Source organism: Eleutherodactylus coqui, chromosome 10 (genome assembly GCF_035609145.1).
Source record: "Eleutherodactylus coqui strain aEleCoq1 chromosome 10, aEleCoq1.hap1, whole genome shotgun sequence".
Taxonomy (NCBI): Eukaryota; Metazoa; Chordata; class Amphibia; order Anura; family Eleutherodactylidae; genus Eleutherodactylus; species Eleutherodactylus coqui.
In genome coordinates this window covers 116,934,925-116,959,052 of record NC_089846.1, presented here as the reverse complement: position 1 = coordinate 116,959,052, position 24,128 = coordinate 116,934,925, and the positions used below count along the sequence as shown (strand labels likewise).

The window sequence follows — 24,128 nt, the reverse complement described above, 5'->3', positions numbered from 1 at the left end:
AGCCCCTCGCTGCTCCTGAAGCTGCAGGCGAGCAGTCAGGTCCTGGACCAGGTCCGTCAGAATCTGTACCTGGTTGGCTAAAGCCGCCACAGCCTCCATAGTGGGTTTCAAGGTTGCTGGTCGGATGTAGGGAACCGACTTCCGTTCGGCCAGTGTTACTGTCAGGACGCGGGGTCCGGGAAACTGGAGGTCCCTGAAAATACCCGCAACCCCTGTCCCTTCCTACTTGCCCCCCTGGGCTAAGCCCCAGGGCGACAACTGGGCGACGGTCCCTACACTCACTAAGGAAGGGGGACACGGGGACTAACGAACAGACAGGCACTGGAACAAACAACAGCAAGGAGAGTCAGACAATCCGGGTCAGCAACAAGAGGGTACGCGGTACAAGAGGGTCAGGCAAAGGCAACGTTAGGTCCAAAGGCAGAAGGTCAGTAACAGGAGTCAGGAGTCAGAAGTATGCAGTACGCTGGTGTAGCAGGAAATCCAAAACTAACACTGGCAATGCTAGAGAGAAACAGGCACGTTTAAATGCTGTCAGAACTCCCGCCCCAGCAGCTGATTGGGGCGGGGAGTCTGCCAGCAGCCAGACCTAGGCAAAAGGCAGCGAGTGCAGATCCCAGGCATGCAGCAGCAAGTGCAGATGCTGCTAGTCCTAACACCCAGTACACACACTGACTGTCAGGAGTACTCAGTACCTTACAGCAGAGGAAAAACTAAACAAGGGTATGAGGGTACAAACTGATGCAGAACTGGAGACAATAAAATGCAGACCAAAAAGTAACCACTTCCCACCACCACTAACCAGACCAGATATACAGAGGAACACAATTGTGTAAATGGTATTCTCTGCTCAGAGGAGAGGGTTTAAATACCTAAAACAAATCATTGATAGGCTGGCTGGAACGACTTATGCCAACTTGCACATCGCATGCTCTAAGACCGATGCCATGACATTACCCTGGACCTGTCCCCGAACCTGGAAAGAGCTGGCGGTCCATGAAACAGGCTGAATGAGTGTGTCTAAATGAGAATCGTTCAGTCTCACATTCACTGTATAAGCGAATGAACTGAACGACCGCTGAATAAACTGAACGATAAGTGAACGAGCCAACAATGATTTTTATGCCAGCATAAAATGGACGAGTGAAAAGCGAACAATTCTTGTTAATCATTCGGATCTTGGCTTGCGTTTAGAGCGATGAAAATCATTCGCTTTCGCTCAAACCACGATTGAACGATAATTGTCGCGTCTAAAGGCACCTTAACTCATTATATCTGCAGGCCTAATCAGCATAAGTAATGTTTGCAAAGAAAATACTATAAAATAAATCTGATTATCCAAAAACCTGAGCTAGTTATGATGAAACTTTGTTTCCTGCTAGGCTTCTCCTTCTGCGCCTGTGTCTACCCTACGATAACGGACATATCACAGATCGCTCTTGACTGTACATGTGTATTCCTTGTGGGCTATTAAGCATAGTTTATGATTTACATGGAGCCTGGCAACAAGCCTGAAAGATTATACAGGCCATATGTGAATTTGCTGACAACCTTCTCCAAAGTACCAGAGTTAAAGAGATAAGCAGTATGTAATAAAGCGAAAAGACAGCTAAAAGTCAGGAAAGAAAGACGACTTCATGTACAGTAGTTAAAAAAAAACCTGGCATTAACTATAAGCACTATAACCAAGTTATGGCGCTTATAGTTTAGGTGATGTGGAGTCCGGGGAGTCACTTTATACACAACCGATGCTCCATTCTTGTGGTGTCCCCCCAAAAGTATGTACAGCAAGTGTGACTCTTCCGAAGGCTGTGCACGCACTACCACAAAGATGAATGGGAACACATACACCCCCTTCCAAAAAGAGTTAAACTTCCTGAGCATGCACTGACTTGGCTAGGAGACACAGTAAATCGGGGAACCAGCCAACTATGAAAAGAGGCTTCCCAATTTCCATGTCACCTAAACTAAAAGAGCCATAACTTATGGTGCTTATAGTTGGTGACAGGATCCCTTTAAAGAGTAACTTCACAGCTGTTGACATGTCAAAAGTTTTTAAAAGTGATCAGTGGGGGTCTAGGTGCTGAGAGCCCCGCTAATTGCTGAAATTAATGGGTTGCAGTCCTCACTTGAACGCTGTGCCGAGAGTTGCCGACAGCCAAAAGAGCAGAACATTGAAGTCAACTGAGTCCTACAGCCCTTTAGGCTTCATCTGCAGTCTTCTGTAAATCCACAGGAATTTGGAAGCTGGTGATGAAACGCTGACCTCATGCTACCCCCCCGAACGCAGGCCTGGCCTAATGTTTGTTGTAAAACTCCTGGAGAAAGAATTGGCCAGGAACTATCCCAAGATATCGAATGATTCGACATATGTTTTACATAGATAACATTGCTATTACAGGAGTTTCTGACTTAGTAGCTCATAAAAGGGAAATCTAATACGACTGGGTGCGTTGTGATTTGTGAATTTCCAATATTCTAAGAAAGAATCTCGAAAAAAAAGTGACGCGGCCATAAATGTATATTGCAAAAACAGGCAATAAAGCATCACAAAAAGTCTCACAATAAACGTAATTTATGAACAATATTACCACAAGAACGGCAAATGTTCTGGAGAATATATTGTATATTGATATGTGTATCAAATCAGTGCCCATATACCAACAGAAATAAGCAAAAAGGATTTATCAAGTGTATGAAGCTTGGGAAACTTTTGTTCGTCGTTTTCAGAAAACTCTTTTAATAAGACAGTGTTATAATACTGTATTATTAAAGGAGTTTTCTAAAATATTGACGTATTGGTGGCAGCAGAGGTGGGGTGACAGATCCAAAGACAAACAAAAACAAAAACCCTCCCACTGATGTGCCGCTTCTCCGCTGCTGCTCCCATCCTCTGGTGACTTGTGTACTTGACTGCAGCAGTCACAAGGGTAAATAATGTATGGGACCACTGCAGAGCATCCCATAAACCTGCCGTTGGCTTCTACATTAAAAGCCCATGTGACTGTTTTATGGGACGTCATCGGGTCTTTTGGCCTGGTGACATCTGTCAGATGCCATGGGGCCAAAATGGTGGTTCTGGCGCCTCTAAAGTATATAGATTTTGTATAGTTTTGGGCGTGGAAGGGGGGGGGGGGTCAAAACTACTTAGAAAGAGAACTCAGAAAACACCTTTTACTAGGCTTTACTAACTTGTTAGAAACATCTTTTGACAATAAGCCGATCACAAAGCAACTACCAAGTTGCATATGAAGTGTCCCTTTTGTGGACAGATCCGCATTGCTCATCTGCACGTGTGCCGGCTAACTGTATGCTGCAAGGGCAAGACTTAGTGTAACCTGGATGACCTCTACTTTGTTGTCTATGTCTGAGCAGGCAAGAGGCATAATTTGAGGAGGAACAGACTGCTAGCAGAGACTGTCCAGCCCGCTAATCCAACGGCTCTGCCTCATTTACAAAAACTTTAAAAACTCCAATTACTAAGTGATGCCTTGACCTGGGGAGGCCATAATAACCTCCGCCATAGCCCAAACCCCTTTTCAATAAATACACAACTCCATCTTTTGGATGAAATGGCCACAGCAGCCAATTTATTTTGACAACAACAATACATAAAATAAAGCACAACATATGAGGGGGAGTCCTTGGAGCCACAAAAATCTGGTGCAACCATAACATGAACAGAAACCTGCCCCCCACCGGACAAACAGGCTCCGGGGCAACACAAGCCACCCAAAGGGTGGCTACTACTATTAAGACTTACGGCCGGAGGGAGTCAACCGCCGCCCCCTCACCAGCAAAGTCACCTGCAGCAGATCACATAAAATTTACCATGGAAGGATTCCCCCCCACACAATTTCCACCGACTCCAAGGACCCCCCCACCCACTAAGCTGCCATGACAAAACATTATTTACCCTAATTCCTACCACCAAAACACTCGGGCAGGCGGGCGGGACTCACTAATGTCCCTCAGCTAAAGATGGCGCTGACACCCTCCTCTCTCTTAAATAACTCCCCGCCCTTTCCCAAAGCCACCAATCCCCATTGTCCTCCCCTTTATTCTGGAATTCCCCCCCCCAACTAACTAACTGAATTAACCCTTCTCCTACCAAAATCCTTCCCTACGGTTATCCCCCCCCCCCCCCGGTGTCATGACGGGCTTCCATTCTAAGGGGGCCTTGTCCCCTTCATTACAGCCCTATCCTTTATCATCAGACCAACCAAAAAGGACTTTGGAAAACAGAGCACTGCCAATACTACAGTGCTGCTCTTGGCTTACATCCCTAAAATAGACACCGACCGCTTCCCTTTACATTTATGATGCATATTGTCTCTGTAGCATGTAGACAGATTGCTTAAAATATTATCTGCACTGCAGGAGCGATCAAGTATCTGAAATCTTCTATAGAGACAAAAGAAAAGTAAAAATGTTTTAGAAATTAAGAAATATTAATTAAAAAATGATCAAAAATTGATGTGGAATTAGAGAGTACAGCACTTCTCACAAGATACGAGACGGACATATAAAAGTTATGATGTTCTATGTAAGTGTTGTACAGAAAACAAAAATAGTCGCAACCGTACTGACCCAAGGAATACATTTGTCTTTTCCCGCAGCGTGTACAGCGTAGAAACAAGACATCCGGCCAAAGACGTCAGAATTGCGTTTTTTGCATTTCGCTCCACTTAGATTGTTATTAAATGCTTTCAGTACATTCCATAGTACCATTGACTACTACAACTCGCTTTGCAAAAAAGCAAGCTCTCAAACAGTTACATTGATGGATAAGTTATTTTTTTGAAAGTGCGGAGAAAAAATGAAGAAAAGAGAGTTCAAGTGCTCCTCCATGTACATTTAATATGTGATGGCACTTAATACAAGTATCTTTCCAGGATCTCCATTAGTTGACCACTAGAGATGAGCGAGCGTACTCGCTAAGGCAAACTACTCAATCAAGTAGTGACTTATGCGAGTACCTGCCCGCTCGTCTCTAAAGATTCGGGTGCCGGCGGGGGAGAGCGGTGAGTTGCGGGAGTGAGCGGGGAGGAGCGGGGAGAGAGTGAGAGAGATCTCCCCTCCGTTCCTCCCCGCTCTCCCCCGCCGCTCCCCGCCCCCCGCTGGCACCTGAATCTTTAGAGACGAGCGGGCAGGTACTCGCATAAGGCACTATTCGCTCGAGTAGTTTGCCTTAGTGGGTACGCTCACTCATCTCTATTGACCACGCTTTCACTCAGTAATCTGTGCTAGATACACTCACTGCATGACTGCAACATGTAGAAAGTTTGTTACCTACTAGGCTTCCATACCTACGAGAAGTGTCCCTTTTTCTAGGGGCTAAGTAGCAGAGGCCTCCAAGAAAACTTCGGTTCCAAGAACGTAGACCCCACCAGCCGAGCTTGCATGGTCATGCCCTTTTGATGTTGGCATCTTGAATTGCGCTACATATTTTGAAAGGCGTATGTTAGGCCGCTTTCACATCTGCTCCATTTGGGGAGCAGAAACGAGGAATACCCTGGCCAAACGGATCAGTCTTCTAATGGAATTGAACAGAGCTGAACAGACACCGTTTATTATAATTGGGTCTGTTTGGTTTCCACTCAGCTGCCTGGCATTTTACCCAGAAGGAAAAAGTGCTGCATACAGGACTATTACTTCTGCAATTTTGTTCAGGATCTGCAACAGAACCTCCAAATGGAGATTCCAGTGAGGATGTGAATCCAGCCTTACTTACTGCTTTGAATGTGAAGTATCACTATTAGAGATGAGCGAGCACACTTGGATCATTCAGTTACTCAAGTGAGCATCGCTCTTCTCGAGTAACTGCATTCTTGTCCGAGCAGGCTCGGGGGGGGGGGGGGCAGCGTGGGGTAGCAGGGGAGAGAGTAAGAGAGGTCTCTCTCTCCACCCCGCTACACCCCACCGCCCCCGAGCCTGCTCGGACAAAAATACAGTTACTCGAGAAGAGCGATGCTCGCTCGAGTAACTGACTTATCCGAGTGTGCTCACTCATCTCTAATTACTATGGGTGCTATAGCGAAAAAAGTTTAGTACCATGTTAGTCAATAGAGCAAAGTGTGATTGTTCTCGGTAAGCGAAACCAAGTCATCTTGTAGATATGATACCTTTTAATGGCTAACAAAAATACATGTTACAGCGAGCTTTCGAACCTCTCAGGGTTCTTCCTCAAGCATAATGGAACAAATCTAAAGATGTATTTATGTAAAAACATACACCTGATCCCATGGGAGGGCATAGACATGGTGCATTTAATTTGCACTTTGATAAATACCAGAGACAGCATAAGAGGACACAGACATGTAGTGATTAATAGCACCTAGATAAGTACCAGGGAGGGATGAGCATAACCTTAAATAATTAGTCCAGTGACAAGGAATGTGAAAGTTTATAGTCTCTAAATTGATGTTAGGGGGTCATCACCAGGCCAACGTGTTACCTCTGCTCTGGGTTTCTCATGTCTCAATCTCCACTGATGTAGGAACCCCCTTCCAAAATTCATAATCTCCACTGATGTAGAAACCCTCCTCCAAGATTCATAATCTCCACTGATGTAGAAACCCTCCTCCAAGATTCATAATCTCCACTGATGTAGAAATCCCCCTCTGAGATTCCACGTGATCATGTGTATGTTTTTACATAAATACGTCTTTAGATTTGTTCCATTACGCCTGAGGAAGAACCCCAAATAGGTTTAAAAGCTCACTGTATCATGTATTTTTGTTAGGCATTAAAAGGTCTCATATCTACAAGATCCTACGGGTGCTATAAGGACATTACTACTGTAAAACGAAAAAATAGGTTAAAATCATATATTCTTGCATCTAAGCAGGGCACCTTGTCTCCATGTACGTTGCTCTGGGGTTTCCCTACTTTTCCATCTGCAAGCCTTGTCCTTGAGACCTCCACTATGCTGCTGTTCAATGGTTGCCTGGAAACATAACAATGTATTAGATGTATATTTTTTTAAACGTTAAAATTGCAACTTTCATGGAAAATATATGAATTAAATGTACAAAATTATATAAACGTCCTCCTGTGGCCTTTACAGAAATGAACAATTTTGAAACAATGTTTTAAAGAGAATGTCATCAGATAGGCCTCCTATATGGGATAACAGGTCCATGTTACTAGGTGCCTCTTCAACACCTGCATACTAATGAGCAATTATTGAAATAATCGGGTCGGGATTCGGGAGTGATCAGACCAATTTTCAAAACATAATCAGGAATTGGAACAACCCGATCCAGATTCTTATTAAAGTCAAAAGGAGTAAAAGTTGGGTTGACTAATTTGTCCTCCAGAAGATCCTTAATGCAGACAAATTGCATAGGAATACAGTTAGATGGTGGTGGTACTTCAATGAATGTGGTTTGGTGTTTACAGTACTGGGGTCCTAGCTTCAAATCTAATCAAGGGCAACACCTGCATGGAGTTTTTCAGATATGTATCTAGGACTCCAGCACTGTGATGCAGCACCACCTCAATTATTTTCTCATAGCTTCAAAGAAAAAAAAAGAAAAACAGACCAACATGCAGATGTTGTCCATAGTCCGACTTAAACCTTGAATCCCAGTGCTACAAGGCAAGTGTCTTCCTTTTTTGGGAGGAGGAGATCTTATCTGCCAACTCATCTTCCTCGTCCTCTGGAGTTAAAGGAAAAGAAAGAGAACAAAAAAGTAGCAGCATGGTGGCTCAGTTATTAGCACTGCTGACTTGCAGTTTTGGGGTCCTTCATTCAAATCTGATCAAGGACGTTGTCTGCATGGACTTTGCATGTTCTCTTAGCATTTCTCCTTCAGAGAAGCAAGGAAGGAAGAAAGAACATGCATGATGGCTCAGTCATTAACACTGTTACCTTGCAGCGATAGAATTCTAGGTTCAAATCAGACTAAGGGCAACATCTGCATGGAGTTTTTTTTTATGTTTTGTGCTTCTTCACCTCCTCCTCTGGAGAAGAACAAAGTGTATTGGGTCAGTTGCTACCACTGCTGCCTTGCAGTGCTGAGGTTCTAGGTTCAAAACTGTCAAAGGGCAACATCTCTATAGAGCTCTTTCAAAGTCCATGCAGTGTTGTGGTCCTAGGTTTAAAGCTCATCAAGGACACTACTAACCACTGAGCCACAATCATTGAAGAGGCACCACCACTCATCATGGCAAAACCGATTTTTGCCAAAAAATCATGCCGGGCTGACCTGATTCGGCAAATAACTGCCTGATTTTACCAACTGGCCGATCATGATGTGCAATCTTACAGAATACCTCCTGTATGTAAAACAGTACACATTCTTCTCCCTTATTGGTTCATAGGGCTTACATGACCAGCTCAAAAACTTTTCTTGCTGCTCAGCTCATACCTTTTGGGCCAATCAGTGAGAAGGACATCATGTTCTATCCACAGCACACAATTAAATGTGAGCCCCCCTAGGAAGAATTTTGGGGGAGGGGGGGAGGGGGCGACAGTCATTGGCTGTTACTAGTCTGGCATTTTTATGGCATTTTGTAGATTCCCAAATATAGAGATATCTGTCTGGAGACAGATCTTGACAACTTCTAAGAAAAAAAAGGCACTTATTTATACAGGGAGGCTAAAGCTGTAATGCAGCAAAATGTATCTATTTTAAACAGTAATACCCCAATGTACAATTATCATACTGTTGCTTAAGTTACGAAGTAGATTTTGTTGAATAAGAACATTTTTGAAACTGCGCAACACTTTACAAAATCGCATTTATAGACATATGTATGCATGTTTGCCAATTTCAATTCACTAAGGGGAATCACTCCACTTCATAGTTTTGGGATTTTGCAAGAAATAGACTAGGTCAGACTATGATTAGAAGTTGGTAAAAAAAAAAAAAGAAAACTTGTTAAAGTGATTATAAATGTAACTTTTTGAAGTTTTTGAAGATGAGAACAAAACTAAAAAAGCTTTTAGCTCACCTGGGACTGAATTATGGTACACACTAAGATATTCAACAGTACACACTGTATATCTAAGTCATCAGAGCCTGGCCAAAAAAAAATACCGGTAGGACTAGGAACTGCATGTATGGATGCATATACTAGATGTTGCTGACCATGGTCTGGGAGCAGGATTCACTGCTAGATCTCTAGTAGTTGAACAGGTATTCACACCCAGTGGCATACACAATGGCCAGGTATTTGAAATAGTTTGTTATGTCGCCAGGAACTGTGCTCCGCAAACCCTGAGCCAACTACGCCGTATTATAAAGTTTTAGATGTCATGCTATGTGTAACCTCTAAGTAGAATTCTAAAGCAGAACTTGATACATATTGACATGTTGTGCCCATCAACTACTTTAGCCTTGCCCCTCTACTACTTTAGCCTTGCCCCTCTACTACTTTAGCCTTGCCCCTCTACTACTTTAGCCTTGCCCCTCTACTAGTTCAGCCTTGCCCCTCTACTAGTTAAGCCTTGCCCCTCTACTACTTCAGCCTTGCCCCTCTACTACTTCAGCCTTGCCCCTCTACTACTTCAGCCGTGCCCATCTACTACTTCAGCCGTGCCCATCTACTACTTCAGCCGTGCCCATCTACTACTTCAGCCGTGCCCATCTACTACTTCAGCCGTGCCCATCTACTACTTCAGCCGTGCCCATCTACTACTTCAGCCGTGCCCATCTACTACTTCAGCCGTGCCCATCAACTACTTCAGCCGTGCCCATCAACTACTTCAGCCGTGCCCATCAACTACTTCAGCCGTGCCCATCAACTACTTCAGCCGTGCCCATCAACTACTTCAGCCGTGCCCATCAACTACTTCAGCCTTGCCCATCAACTACTTCAGCCTTGCCCATCAACTACTTCAGTCTTGCCCATCAACTACTTCAGCCTTGCCCATCAACTACTTCAGCCTTGCCCATCAACTACTTCAGCCTTGCCCATCAACTACTTCAGCCTTGCCCATCAACTACTTCAGCCTTGCCCATCAACTACTTCAGCCTTGCCCATCAACTACTTCAGCCTTGCCCATCAACTACTTCAGCCTTGCCCATCAACTACTTCAGCCTTGCCCATCAACTACTTCAGTCTTGCCCATCAACTACTTCAGTCTTGCTCATCAACTACTTCAGTCTTGCTCATCAACTACTTCAGTCTTGCTCATCAACTACTTCAGTCTTGCTCATCAACTACTTCAGTCTTGCCCATCAACTACTTCAGTCTTGCCCATCAACTACTTCAGTCTTGCCCATCAACTACTTCAGTCTTGCCCCATTCCTTCAAACACTTGTAATTCAGTATCACAGGAAACCAACCTTTTTTTCTGGATATCATCATCACTGCTGCCAATTTCATCGCTGGACGAGGAGTAATATGATGCTTTTAAGTAGGACTTGTTACTCTCATTTCCTTTTACTATAAAATTCAGATTCTAGGGTGACAAATAAGAAATGGCTGACTTATGTTTGATAAGAAAAGAGATGCAAATTGTGAATTATAACAATTATATACTGTAATACAGCACAGGGCGATTTAAAAAATGGTTCAAATCTAAGGGCGCTTAGACGGAACGATCATCATTACAAAAAAAATGATTCAAGTGAGCGAAAGTGTATGATAGTTCAGTCTAAATACAAGCCAACGACTGAACGCCGAACCAGAATAGTTGACTTTTCGCTCGTCATTCATTTTATGCAGGTGTACAGATAGTCGTTGGCTCGTTCACTTATTTTCAGTTTAAGCAGCACTCATTCACATTCTTTGTATAAGTGAATGAGAATGACTTAGCATATTGAATGAGCCAACGATGTAGCTGCCTGTCTAAACAGGCTGTGCGAGCAAACTAGCTAATTAGGAGGTCATTGGCTCTTTCAGATGATAAATCTGCTCGCCTAAAGGGGCCATAAAGCCGAGTTCATCATACATGATTTGTCATACGTCCAGAATGACATGTAAAGATAGAACACTACACGTTTTTAATGATCTTACAAATGTTCAATGTGGGCGCCATTGGTCACACGGCTGATGTCAAGTCAGTAGTCCAGCTCTGCCCAGACGCACCACATCATATCCTCTGTTATCGATTCCACTGCAGCAGAGATGTAGTTTTAGGTTGTCTAGCGCAATGTTCCCCAACTCCAGTCCTCAGGGACAGCCAACAGGTCATGTTTTCAGGATTTCCTCAGTGTTGCACAGGTGATGTAATTATTGTCGGTGCCTCAGACATTGCCACAGGTGTTCCTACCATAGGATATCCTGAAAACATGACCTGTTGGTGGTCCCTGAGGACTGGAGTTGGGGACCCCTGGTCTAGCGTCACCAACACCGAACATCTGTAAGGTGCCTTCACAACTCGAAGAGTTCTTCTAGCTTTTCAGGTCATTTCGGCTTCTGGCAAATCAGTTCATGTATGAATACATCAGCTTTGCTCCATGCTTTTTGAACCCCGTTGTATTAGCTAAACAATCTCCACTCGTTTTTATGTAGCTACATACTTGCTTATATACCAATTGAAGCAATACCAAATCCTCCGAAGGATGTGTCCTAGTTTCCCTGATTTCTCCAAGAAACAGATAAAAGATCAAGACTGTAACAAGCCAGAGAGAATCATTGTAACAGGTCCAAAGGTTGCGGCTTTACTATTGACTCTACTGATGTTCCCCCTCTACTAGAAGCTGAAGATTTTGGTATAATCTATGCATTATATTCTAGTAAATCTAACAGGCCACGCCCTCTAATGCTCAGGCCCGCCCACTTTTTGAAAAGACACGCAGGGTGCAGCATAAATGTCAGAAAAGTCAAAATTTTAGTGCAAATTTGAGACTTTTTTCTCTATCAGAAGTTAAATAAGTCACCCCCCAATGCTTAGGCTGACAATTGTGTGAGACTTCGTTGAGCTACCCTGTTTGCCTGAAAATAAGACATACCCTGAAAATAAGACATAGCATGATTTTCCAGAATTTTTGAGGATGCAAAATGATTTTTCAGGCTTTTTGAGGATGCTTGAAATATACGCCCTACTCCAAAATTAGGGCCTGCTAACAGTTAATTTAAAAGGTAAATTTAAATAATGTCCAGGCAGCTATACATGTAAAAAAGTTAAACCTTTTTGAACAAAAATTAATATAAGACACTGTCTTATTTTCGGGGAAACACGGTACGTGGCTGACTCCTACAGAATCATCCATGCCTGAAAAACCTAGAGGGGCAGTCTTGGTGATCAATAGGCTGCTGCCAGAGTCCAACATGCCCACCGGACCAGTCTGCATCACTTACATACAGCGCATCCATAGTTTGGGTGCATGCTCAGGTATGCCACTATGAGGCGAAGCAAAAACTGTATGAAAAAACAATACCCCATTGGATTCAATAAAAATCTACTACCAGTTCCCCTTAAATCTGCAGCATGGTGGTGGTTGGATTTTTGTGATGCAGCCATGACAACGAGTGAATCTCATCACGACCTCAGTGACTTCAATAGCACCAGGTCACAGAGCTACACAGCTATATTTGGTTGCTCGGCCCCTATTGTGACCACAGCCGCCATATAGCTTTAGCTACAAAGTCTATTATGATACTGCAACCAAAAGAAACCATAAAGCAGTCTTCCGACGCGGTGGAATCGCTGCAGGCATTCCATAACGGAATACTTGCAGGAATTCCAATTCTAAATGCAGAACTGATGCAGAATTCAATCCTTGAACTTCAAGGGTTGAATTCCGCAACCGAAATCCACAGTATAAACAGACCTGTTATGGATTTAGAATCCGCAGCGTTTTTCAACAATTCTGAGGATTAGTTGTGAAAAACTCCCACCATGTGAAGGAGCTTCCCGAAATCACCTCCACGGATTGTACTGTGAACACTGGAATTTTCCCAGCAATTCCACTAGCAGACACTCAGAATCATTCACTGCATGTATGAAGGCAGCCCTAAGGGAACATGTAGTCATCCCAATCAGGCCATAGTCTCAGGGCTTGGGACTATAAACTCAAGCAATAATCTCTGCATAAAAGTAACATTAACATAGTATGTAAGCTTGAAAAAAAGACGTGCAGTTCAGCCTATTAGCCCCAAATGTTGATCCAGAGGAAGGCAAAAAGGAAAGACGAGGCAGAAGCCAAGTTTCCTCATTTAGGGGAAAACAATTCCTTCCCAACTCCAATCTGGTAATCTGAATAATCCCCGAATCACCAACCATTCTGAATTTATTATTGATAACATGTAATATTGTTACACCCAAGAAACGCATCCAGACTCCTATTAAACTTATCAAATTCGCCAACATCCTCAGACAGAGTTCCATAGTCTCACTGCTCTTACAGTAAAGAACCCCCTTATATGTCGGTGTAGAAACCACCTTTACTCTAGATGTAGAGGGCGCCCCCTTGTTACAGTCACAGTCCTGGGTATAAGCAGATCATGGGAAGAGATCTCTGTATTGTCCCCAGATATATTATACATAGTTATTAGGTCGCCCCTCAGTTGTCTTTTAAATGAAGTAGTTTTGATAACCTCTCTGGGTATTGTAGTCAACCCATCCCATTACTTTAGTTGCCGTCTTTGTACCCTGTCAAGCGTTATTTCCTTCTTGAGTACCGGTGCCCAAAATTGTACCCAATATTCCATGTGCAGTCTAACCAGTGACTTGTAAAGGCAAAGAACAATGTCCTCGTTATGTACCACTAGACCTCTTGATGCACCCCATGATCTGATTCACCTTGGCAGCAGCTGCCTGACACTGGTTGCTACAGTTAACTAAAATCCTCAAGTCCTTTTCCATGTCAGGGTTTCCCATTTAGTGTGTAATGGTGACATGTATTTCCGCTGTCCATGTACATAAACTTGCATCAGTGTTAACCCTTTCCAATACATTGTCTGACGTCATTATGATTTAAGGCTGTACAGCTCTGATGTTGGAAGACGTCCGTCGGGGTTCTCTTACTGTATATTGCCAGCCTCTCTGCTGTCGGAGCCTATCCAACGTGTCACCTCATGCAGTACTGACTCTAGCCAGCAGATAGCGCCATTGTATAACGGCAGAAAAAGAGTAAACCCCCTAGGAAAACCAGGATACAAATTCAATTGGAAAGGGTTAAACCTCATTTACCACTTTTCTGCCCAAACCCCCCAACTTATCCAGATGCTCTTGCAACTACATTCTGTCCTCTTGAGATAATTACTTTACATAGTTTTGTATCATCTGCATGTTTGCATTACTGTGCAATCCGACCAGATAAAATACTATAAGCAATTTTCACAGTTTATGAAAAAAGTCCTCTACTGCATATTAAACATTTTCGGGCAGATCTCATTTACAATCTGAACATACATGCGAATGCACATTTATAGTACGAACATGAATGGCACTGGAATAGGAGAGAGCATATGTTAGGATACTTACTGAAATCTTTCTGAAATCCAGAAGTACTTCATGTTCCGACTTCTCTAATTGTTGGGGATGAATCTGCACCACTTGCTTATTTGGTAACCCTAAGACAATAAGATGAAATTATGTGACAATTATTGTTCCATTTCTTTCCGGAGTGTTCTATCATTCATAGTTAGTGTCATTCACCATTGTGGCATCTGGCACTGTCTGTCACTTCTCATTCATCAAGTATCTTTCTTTTATCTTAGGGGAAATCTCATCTGAGTTTTGAGCCGTGCATCATGAAAGCACTCAAGCAGCGCTCCTGAACCTCCGCAAGATTCTAGAAATCCAAAGTGACTTGTAATACAAGATGATCAGTAAATAGAGGAAACCTGCTGATAACTATATGAAAGCAAACAAAGTGCATCAGGAAGTATAGTGATGGTACCAAAGGGCACCACTAAAATAAATACACATCACAATACAAAAATATATGTCGGCGGATACAATGAAATCTATGAAATCACAGCGAAGCTCTGCCTGTGGAGCTACAATGAAGAGTAGACTTGGGAATTGAGTCAAATACCATTCCATAATACAATGTTACCTGAATCAGCCCTAGGGGGGCATTCTGATATTAACCCTCGTGTCTGCAAGAGCTTCATTTCCCAGAAAATGCCTGAAGCTGAACATACTCAAGCTTAAGGTTGTTTGAACCCATCGATTTTGTAATCAACCAACAATCTTATGATGACGAGGGTCTGTGAAAGGCAAATATCTGGGAGGAGGGACCGGTTATGTTGGACTACTGGCAGATTTTATCCCCTTAGTGACGGCCAATACACCTTTTTACTGACCTCACTAATGACTTTACTTTTCTCATTCACCTTTTCCTCTGAAGGAGGAGGAGGGAGGAAGAAAGGGAGGAGAGGGAAGAGGAGGGGGTAAGAAAGGGAGGAGAGGGAAGAGGAGGGGGTAAGAAAGGGAGGAGAGGGAAGAGGAGAGGGGAAGAAACGGAGGAGAGGGGGAAAAAAGGGGGGGGCAGAGGGGGGGCAGAGAGGGGGGGAACAGAGGGGGGAAAACAGAGGAGGGGGGAAAACAGAGGAGGGGGGAAAACAGAGGAGGGGGGGAAACAGAGGAGGGGGGGAAACAGAGAGGGGGGCAGAGGGAGGGGGGAACAGAGGGGGGACAGGGGGGGCAGAGGGGGGGGGGAACAGACAGGGGGGGGGCAGAGGGGGGGGGACAGAGGGGGGGGAAACAGAGGGAGCAAGCATGGTGGCTCAGTCATTAGCACTGTTGCTTTGCAGTGCTAGGGTCCTAGGCTCAAATCTGACCAAGGACAACATCTGCATAGAGTTTTTTTACATTGTGTTTCTCCTTTCTCTGTTCCTCCACAATAGAAAGAACAAACACGGTGCCTCCGTTCTTACTGTTGCCTTGTAGCGCTGTATTCCATGTTAAAATCTGGCCAAGGCCAACATCTGTATAGTGTTTTTCAAAGTCCATACAAATAGTCCTGGATAATATTTTAAACTAGCGTCCCTCTTCCCACAAGAAGTGCAAGACAACAGTGCCAACCCCCGCGCCACATTCATTGAAGGTGGCATGCATGTATGTTGACTTGTCAAAAATTGGTTCAGGCTGACCTGATCTATTTCTGCGAAAATCGTCCCGATTGTATAGCCCAATCACAACAAGCAACGCTAGTGGTTATGCTCTTTGAGAATATACCATACAGTTTTGTACCTTTGTTAAATAACCAAATGAGAAATATAAAGTTTTTGTAACTTTAGGATTCTAAAGTAAAAGAAGCTGTAGCTGGCTGCATTATTCTATATATTAACCTATACTTACAGCTGCAGCACAGTTAATAGTCTCCAGCAACTATAGGATAATACAGCTGATGCCAGTAGTAGGCTTAAGTGCAGAAATCCCAGGGGATATATAATTTCAGGCAGAACATGCCAGGGGGACAAGATGGAGAGCACTTTACTGAAATGCTAGCACTAACTTTAGTAAGAAAGAATTATGTTTATATAAGGACAATATGCGGGTTGTGGGACTTTGCAGAATTCCCCTGGAAGCCTCCCTACTTCAGCACTTTTTTTTTTACTGTAAATCTGGTTTTCTCTTTGTGAGGGAGGCAGCGGAGTGAAGAGCATTCAATCGATGGGCAAACATCAATTACTTTTAAACCTTAATCATTTGTTACATTACAATACTGAGCTGGATGTGAAGTGTTCTTAGAAACTGTAAGAAAGTTAAAGTAAAACCTAACTTTTGAGTACTTTGAGAGCTTCTAATGCGGTTATATAATACTGATGTCCATTGATGGATTTACAGGGGACTTTCAGGGAATTTTACAAACTTTGCAGCTATTTGTTGTATCATTGAATTGTTTCCATGGTATAGAGAGGACTACCAACCCTTATGGAATTCAAGACCGGCTCCAGGTTTACATGGACCTTTGGGCAATAGAATCAGAGGGCCCCTCACTGTGCCCCTCAGCAACTTATAGGCCCCGCCGTGCCCCTCAGCAACTTATAGGCCCCGCCGTGCCCCTCAGCAACTTATAGGCCCCGCCGTGCCCCTCAGCAACTTATAGGCCCCGCCGTGCCCCTCAGCAACTTATAGGCCCCGCCGTGCCCCTCAGCAACTTATAGGCCCCGCCGTGGCCCTCAGCAACTTATAGGCCCCACCGTGGCCCTCAGCAACTTATAGGCCCCACCGTGGCCCTCAGCAACTTATAGGCCCCACCGTGGCCCTCAGCAACTTATAGGCCCCACCGTGGCCCTCAGCAACTTATAGGCCCCACCGTGGCCCTCAGCAACTTATAGGCCCCACCGTGGCCCTCAGCAACTTATAGGCCCCACCGTGGCCCTCAGCAACTTATAGGCCCCACCGTGCCCCTCAGCAACTTATAGGCCCCACCGTGCCCCTTAGCAACTTATAGGCCCCACCGTGCCCCTTAGCAACTTATAGGCCCCACCGTGCCCCTTAGCAACTTATAGGCCCCACCGTGCCCCTTAGCAACTTATAGGCCCCACCGTGCCCCTCAGCAACTTATAGGCCCCACCGTGCCCCTCAGCAACTTATAGGCCCCACTCTGGCCCTCAGCAACTTATAGGCCCCACTCTGGCCCTCAGCAACTTATAGGCCCCACTCTGGCCCTCAGCAACTTATAGGCCCCACTCTGGCCCTCAGCAACTTATAGGCCCCACTCTGGCCCTCAGCAACTTATAGGCCCCACTCTGGCCCTCAGCAACTTATAGGCCCCACTCTGGCCCTCAGCAACTTATAGGCCCCACTCTGGCCCTCAGCAACTTATAGGCCCCACTCTGGCCCTCAGCAACTTATAGGCCCCACTCTGGCCCTCAGCAACTTATAGGCCCCACTCTGGCCCTCAGCAACTTATAGGCCCCACTCTGGCCCTTAGCAACTTATAGGCCCCACTCTGGCCCTTAGCAACTTATAGGCCCCACTCTGGCCCTTAGCAACTTATAGGCCCCACTCTGGCCCTTTGCAACTTATAGGCCCCACTGTGCCGAGACTTTTTTTTTAGTCTCCACTGTGTTCCCTGACCAATTAATAAGGCTCCACCGTGCCCCAGCATTAAAATAAGCTCACTTACTTCCATCATGCTCAGGCAACATTGTCTTAACACTACCTTGGCCTCTTCTAGCCAGGATTGTACAAAATGCTCCAGGCAGCATGTGACAGAAAAGCTGCTAGGTTGCAGAGCACTTCCTGCAGTGCCACCATCATAGTTAATTGTGTCCACATCTTCAAGACAGATACAATTAATTTAAAAAAAAATGAGGGCCAGACAGATCCCACTTGAATGGGCCACCACTCCGAGTGAGCCCTACACCTGTCAGAGTGTGCCAGGTGCTGAAGCTGGCCCAGATAGAATTGGTACTTAAGCAACTGCCTAAAAGGTTTATTCAAGTTGCACATTTGGGCAGATTTATGAAAACTAGAAAAACTTGTTGCCTGTAGCAACTAACTGCAGCGCAGATTCAATTACCTATAATGGTCCTGCAAAATGAAAGGGATTCCTTTAGACAGTCTTCTAAATGTGCCCCTTTTGCTTTCTGAAAGCATAAACCAATTTGCTACCACTGGGCTACAAAAGTTTCATCTATCAATGTTCAAGACTTTATGAAAGGCTTTTCTCTTAGAATCGAAAGGAACCTCCAGGGTTGTCTGGTCCAACCCCCTGCTTAGTGCAGGATCACTAAATCATCCTAGACAGCTATTTGCCCAGCCTTTGTTGGAACACTTCCACTGAAGGAGCACTCACCACCTCCTGGGGCAACCAGTTCCACTTATTACCTTCAATGTTACCTTTTCTTTAAAGTAGGTCCCATTTCGACATGGAAACATGTTGCCATTAATAAGGCATGTCCAACTGCCACCTGATGGTTCTGTCTAGCACACAGCACCCCCACATCCTCTCTGCAAGTTCTTCCACATCTTCAGAGGCTTCGGCTGGTCCATAATGGGGAAGCTACTGCTTACGGATAGAGGTGGGTTGTGCAGCTCCACAACCAACGCAACTATCTATATTCCTGTTAGTTGTCATTCTTTGCCTGTGTCACTTACCCCTCTGCACTATAGAGAACTTTTTTCTGTATTACCGGTAATTTCAGGGTTATTAAAAAGTTGACTTTTGGCTCTTATACTGCAATTTATATTGTTGAGGTCTTGCTTTTGTAAAGTCATTCCTTTTTTTTTTCTACCAGTCAGAAATGTAAATTTTCTGTCAAACTTGCAGCTTTGGGGGCGATGGTATCCACCAGCTGCATTGAAGTAGAACTACATCTGTTGTGTGTCAGTCTATGTGAGCAACAGCTACTGAAGCGATGTCAGTTTTAATTGCAATATTGGACTTTGTGATTTAAGTGTATCATCACTTCCAAATTAAATTACTTGAAGTGCACTGTGTTACCTAAGCTGTCACTTAGCCTCAGGACGGCCTTGCTGAAAGATTAAATAGCTATTAAGACATGGCTTTTCCGTATGCAGCTACTGGACAATACATACATTTTAATCACTCCACTACTTGAAGATAAGCTGCAGCTCTTCCTGCGGTTGCGGCCAGCACAATTCGTATATTTACCTTATCAAGCGCAGAGTAGAATAATGTATTTGACTTTTCTGAGTGTAGGATTTGTTCAGCTCAGCAAACATTCAGGTTCTTTACACCCAGAGCAACGGGGTTCATGACTTTTTTACTAAAGGGGAGCCATAAAGAAGAACCATCTCTGGGCCGCCTTGGTCGCTTTGAAACATCCGGCATGGATTTTGTGCCACTCATAAGTGGAATTTGAGAAGTTTCTGCAACTGTTTAATTTATCAGAATAGAATTTGAAAAGAATGTTTAACCCCTTAGGACCGAAGTCCGTTTGTGCCTTAACCCTTTCCAATCCACTGTCTGACCTCTGAAGACATTATGATTTAAGGCTGTACAGCTCTGATGTTGGAAGACGTCCGTCGGGGTTCTCTTACTGTATATTGCCAGCCTCTCTGCTGTCGGAGCCTATCCAACGTGTCCCCTCATGCAGTACTGGCTTTAGCCAGCATATAGCGCTGTTGTATAATGGCAGAAAAAGAGTAAGCCCGCTAGGAAAACCAGGATACAAATTGGATTGGAGTGGGTTAATGACAGACTGATTTTTCAGTTTTTTTTCCTTATTGCATTTTCATTAAAGGGGTTGTCCCGCGAAAGCAAGTGGGGTTATACACTTCTGTATGGCCATATTAATGCACTTTGTAATGTACATTGTGCATTAATTATGAGCCATACAGAAGTTATCAGAAGTTATTCACTTACCTGTTCCGTTGCTAGCGTCCTCGTCTCCATGGTGCCGTCTAATTTTCAGCGTCTAATCGCAAGATTAGACGCGCTTGCGCAGTCCTGTCTTCTTCTTTTCTGAACGGGGCCGCTCGTGCCAGAGAGCGGCTCCTTGTAGCTCCGCCCCGTCACGTGCCGATTCCAGCCAATCAGGAGGCTGGGATCGGCAATGGACCGCACAGAAGACCTGCGGTCCACCGGGGGAGAAGATCCCGGCGGCCATCTTCACCAGGTAAGTAAGAAGTCACCGGAGCGCGGGGATTCAGGTAAGCACTATCCCGTTTTCTTTTTTAACCCCTGCATTGGGTTTGTCTCGCGCCGAACGGGGGGGCTATTGAAAAAAAAGAAAAAACCCGTTTCGGCGCGGGACAACCCCTTTAACTAATTTTTGCAAGACAAATTGTACTTTAATGGTAGATTTTTTGGGGTACATATGTATTGTAGAACTTTTCCCTAATCGCCCATTGAGCAATGCCAGCAGCAATTACGTGCTGTTTGAAGCCAGCATTGGGCCGCCTTCACAGATACTGTAAGAGCCACAGATTTTTTTCGGTAGAGATTTCAAAAAGTCACAAAAATTCATCACTGAATCTGCATTTTTGTAAAACCCTGCATGTACTATAATGAATAGCATGCCTATTTATGGCGTGTATTTTAGCTGTGGTTTTCAACCCTGGACACATGGGTTAAAGCCTGCAGCAGATATACAATAAAATCTGCGGCAAAAACTGCACCATTTAGGTGTGGCTGTGGCCCCTGTGGATTTGCGGTATTTTTACTGCCAGTTTGCTGCTGTGGAAACCCTACAGCAGATAAACCAAGAGTGAAGGTACCCTGAGGGTCAAATTCACATGGGTATATTTGCACACACAATATTTGTGTATGCAATACACAGAAATAAAAAAACATTGATTTCAATTGGTTCTTCCACAAGTGCATATTGTAAGCGCAATTTTAAAATAAGCGTAAGAAAAGAATGCATCTGCCACTCAAATAATTTGGGCATTTCAATGGCGAGGAGAATTGGTGTGTAATTTTTACGTGTACAATTGTTAATGACTTGTGCTCACAAAAAGTATAGTGAAAAATGCAGTAGCGTTAGCAAATATACAACTTTCTTTCTGCAAAAACAGTGCAAAATACATGTGTGATGGGGCCCTTAGGCTGGATTTGCAATAGTATATAAGTGCATGAAAAATTTGCACATAATACGCAAGGAATAGAACACATTAATTTCAGTGGGTTTGCTCATATGAGTGTATTTGGCTTGTGCAATTCCATTGTGCAAAAAAAATATGCAGCATGCTCCAGTGCCCTGAGTACATCTTCAACTCATTAAACTTAATAGCCATTTGAATGGCTGAGAGCATCGGTGCGCGTTTTGCATGTTCAATTGTGCACACAAGAGAGTGAAATAAGTAGTTATGTGTACAAATATGCAACGCCCAATTTACAAATGTGCATAAATACACATGCACTTGCATGAATCCAGCCTTAGGGTGGCTTTACCCGAGCGTGTTTTTGTGTGTACATAGGTTCGCACCTATGTACGCGCAAAAACACGCGTGTATGAAGGTCCGTTCATTGTCTTGAATGGAGCCGCGGCAGCTGCCGGCATCCCGTAATTGTTTTTCAGGGAAGGGTTTTAAATATAAGCCCTTTCATGAAAAGCAATAATTTTAGCGTAAAAAAAACCCCCAAAAAACAAAAACAAAAAAAACGTACCTGTCCGCCGCTACCGTGTCCCTATGGGGATTAAAAACACATCTGCCACATGTGGTAGATGTATTCTTCAGTCCTGCGGGGAGTAAAGAATTCCCTGCTACACCTGCCACATCTGTGACAGATGAAGCAGGAAATAAAGACAGCTGCGGTAGTGGATCAAGCTGCCAGCACCCAGTAAATGTTTTTCAGGGAAGGACTTTAAATATAAGCCCTTACCTGAAAAACAAAAAAATGGTGATAAAAAAAAATACTCACCCTTCTTCAGCTGCCAGGTCTCAGCCACATCCTGCCGGCTCTTCTCCTTTACTGCTGTGAGGAGTATTCAGCAGGCAGGGATTTTAAATCCCCGCTTGATGAATGGGCTGCCTCTGATTGGCTATTTAATGACAGCTGAGAGCTGCCTCTAATTGGTCCCAGCACTCAGCCAATCAGAGTCAGCATGCACCCATTCATGAATTGCGGCAGATGTGTTCTTCATCCCCTCGGGGATGAAGAACACACTAAAATTGTTGTTAACTCAAAAGATGCATGACACACTAAAAAAGTTACAAACACAACACTGTTGTATATTTAGTACTTTCCCATTGGCTTGCAGCTAATATCTACCTAAAAGAAAACATTGCAAAACACATCTGATAAACTACTACTAAAAAAGTAACATTTGAGAGAAAAAACAAACAAACACACTGATCAGTACTTTCAATACTTGGGAGAAACAGTCACCTGGTTTTATTCTGCTGCTCTGATTGGCGTTCCCAGTCATACTGCTGGATTTTGCTGGCTCTGGTTGCTCCTTGGATGGTTGCTGGAAGCCACTAGTGGAGGAATCAGAGTAGATCAGTGCAATGTACAAATATGTGTGCTGTTAGCTGAAGAAAAGATTAATAATCAAGTTCTTGATTGATAATTTACTAAACTAATCACTATGAACCTCATGTTTTTTTTAGAGTTTTTTCAGTCTGCAGTTATGGCCATGGATTTGTGGAGATTTGCAGACACTGCATAATGATCCGGTTTTGTGGTAATTGCGGTAAAAATGTGTGGCTTGACTGCAACATCTGAATAAACCCTAAGGCTGGATCCACACGGGCTAGAAAATCTCACTAGAAAATAATTGCTACAAAACGCATGTATGTGAAGCCCATGGTTTCCACATGAGGTTTTGTAGCTTGAAAGAACCCATTGGAAACCGCATGCTCTATTTTTGAGTGGACTTCGCATGGATGGCTTCCTTTGAAGTCAATGGAAGCCGTCTGACCCATGGCCCTTTCACAATTGATGTTGTGGAAAGGTCACAAGCACCTGTGTCGTTGCCTAGCGACTGCAAGGGGAAAATCTGTACTGCGCATGGCCAGCGGTGAACCGTTTGGACCATCTCCAGTACAGAAAAAGATGAGTGATAGGTACGCAGGGTTGCCATTCGCGTCTAGGGCCAGATTCTGTTGTGGAATTCCGCATGCAGAATCCGCCTATGCTGAGTGCAGGTGGCCTGAGAGGGAAAGCAGTCAGGTACTGCTAATGAAATGCCCTTGATGAACTGATCAGCAAGTGTGACAACCTCTATAAAAGCAGAAGTGTTGGCAGTTTGCTGGTCTGGAGCATTCAGACATGTGTTAGTGCAAAATACATTAGCAGTGAGGTAGGGAAGCAATTGTTGCTGCCCATCAAGCTGGGAAAGATTATAAAACCATTTCCAAACAAATTTGGAGTCCATCATTCTCCAGCGAGAAAGATTATGCACTAGTGGAACATTTAACTATTTTACAATCTTCCCAGGAGAGCAGGTCCCAGAAAATTCCCTCAAAGTTCAGACTGTGCAATATTTAGAGAAATTGCAAAAAACCCAAGAGCTACATCTCAGACTCCTGTTACATCTCAGTTAACAGAATCAAGGTGCTGCAGTAGCCCAAAGTTGAGACCTCAACCCAATTAAAATACTGTGGCGGGACCTTAAAATAGCTGTGCATAAACTAATGCCCACAAACATCAATGAAAGTGGGCCAAAGTTTCTACATAATGTAAGACTGATGAAGCCATACAGAAAATAGTTACTTCTAGTTATTGCTGTTAAAAGGTGGTCCCACAAGCTATAGATTCATAAGGTGCATTTAATTTTTCACACACTGCTTCTGCATTTTGGCCTAGTTTCTGTTAAATGACAGTATAATTTGTCATGTAGGTGTTCATCTG

The 24,128-nt window shown here is 44.0% G+C and overlaps 1 protein-coding gene across 1 annotated transcript in view; it reads right to left on the bottom strand.

The window, feature by feature from the left end:
- The window catches only part of NRK (Nik related kinase), a 294,683-nt gene that overhangs the window by 87,365 nt on the left and 183,190 nt on the right, over nucleotides 1-24,128 (bottom strand). Inside the window, exons 19-22 of the mRNA XM_066581768.1 lie at nucleotides 22,662-22,753; nucleotides 14,387-14,475; nucleotides 10,299-10,414; nucleotides 6,856-6,949 (exon numbers count right to left, since the gene is read on the bottom strand). Of these exons, the coding sequence (XP_066437865.1) occupies nucleotides 6,856-6,949; nucleotides 10,299-10,414; nucleotides 14,387-14,475; nucleotides 22,662-22,753 (391 nt within the window). The remainder of the gene's footprint in view (nucleotides 1-6,855; nucleotides 6,950-10,298; nucleotides 10,415-14,386; nucleotides 14,476-22,661; nucleotides 22,754-24,128) is intronic.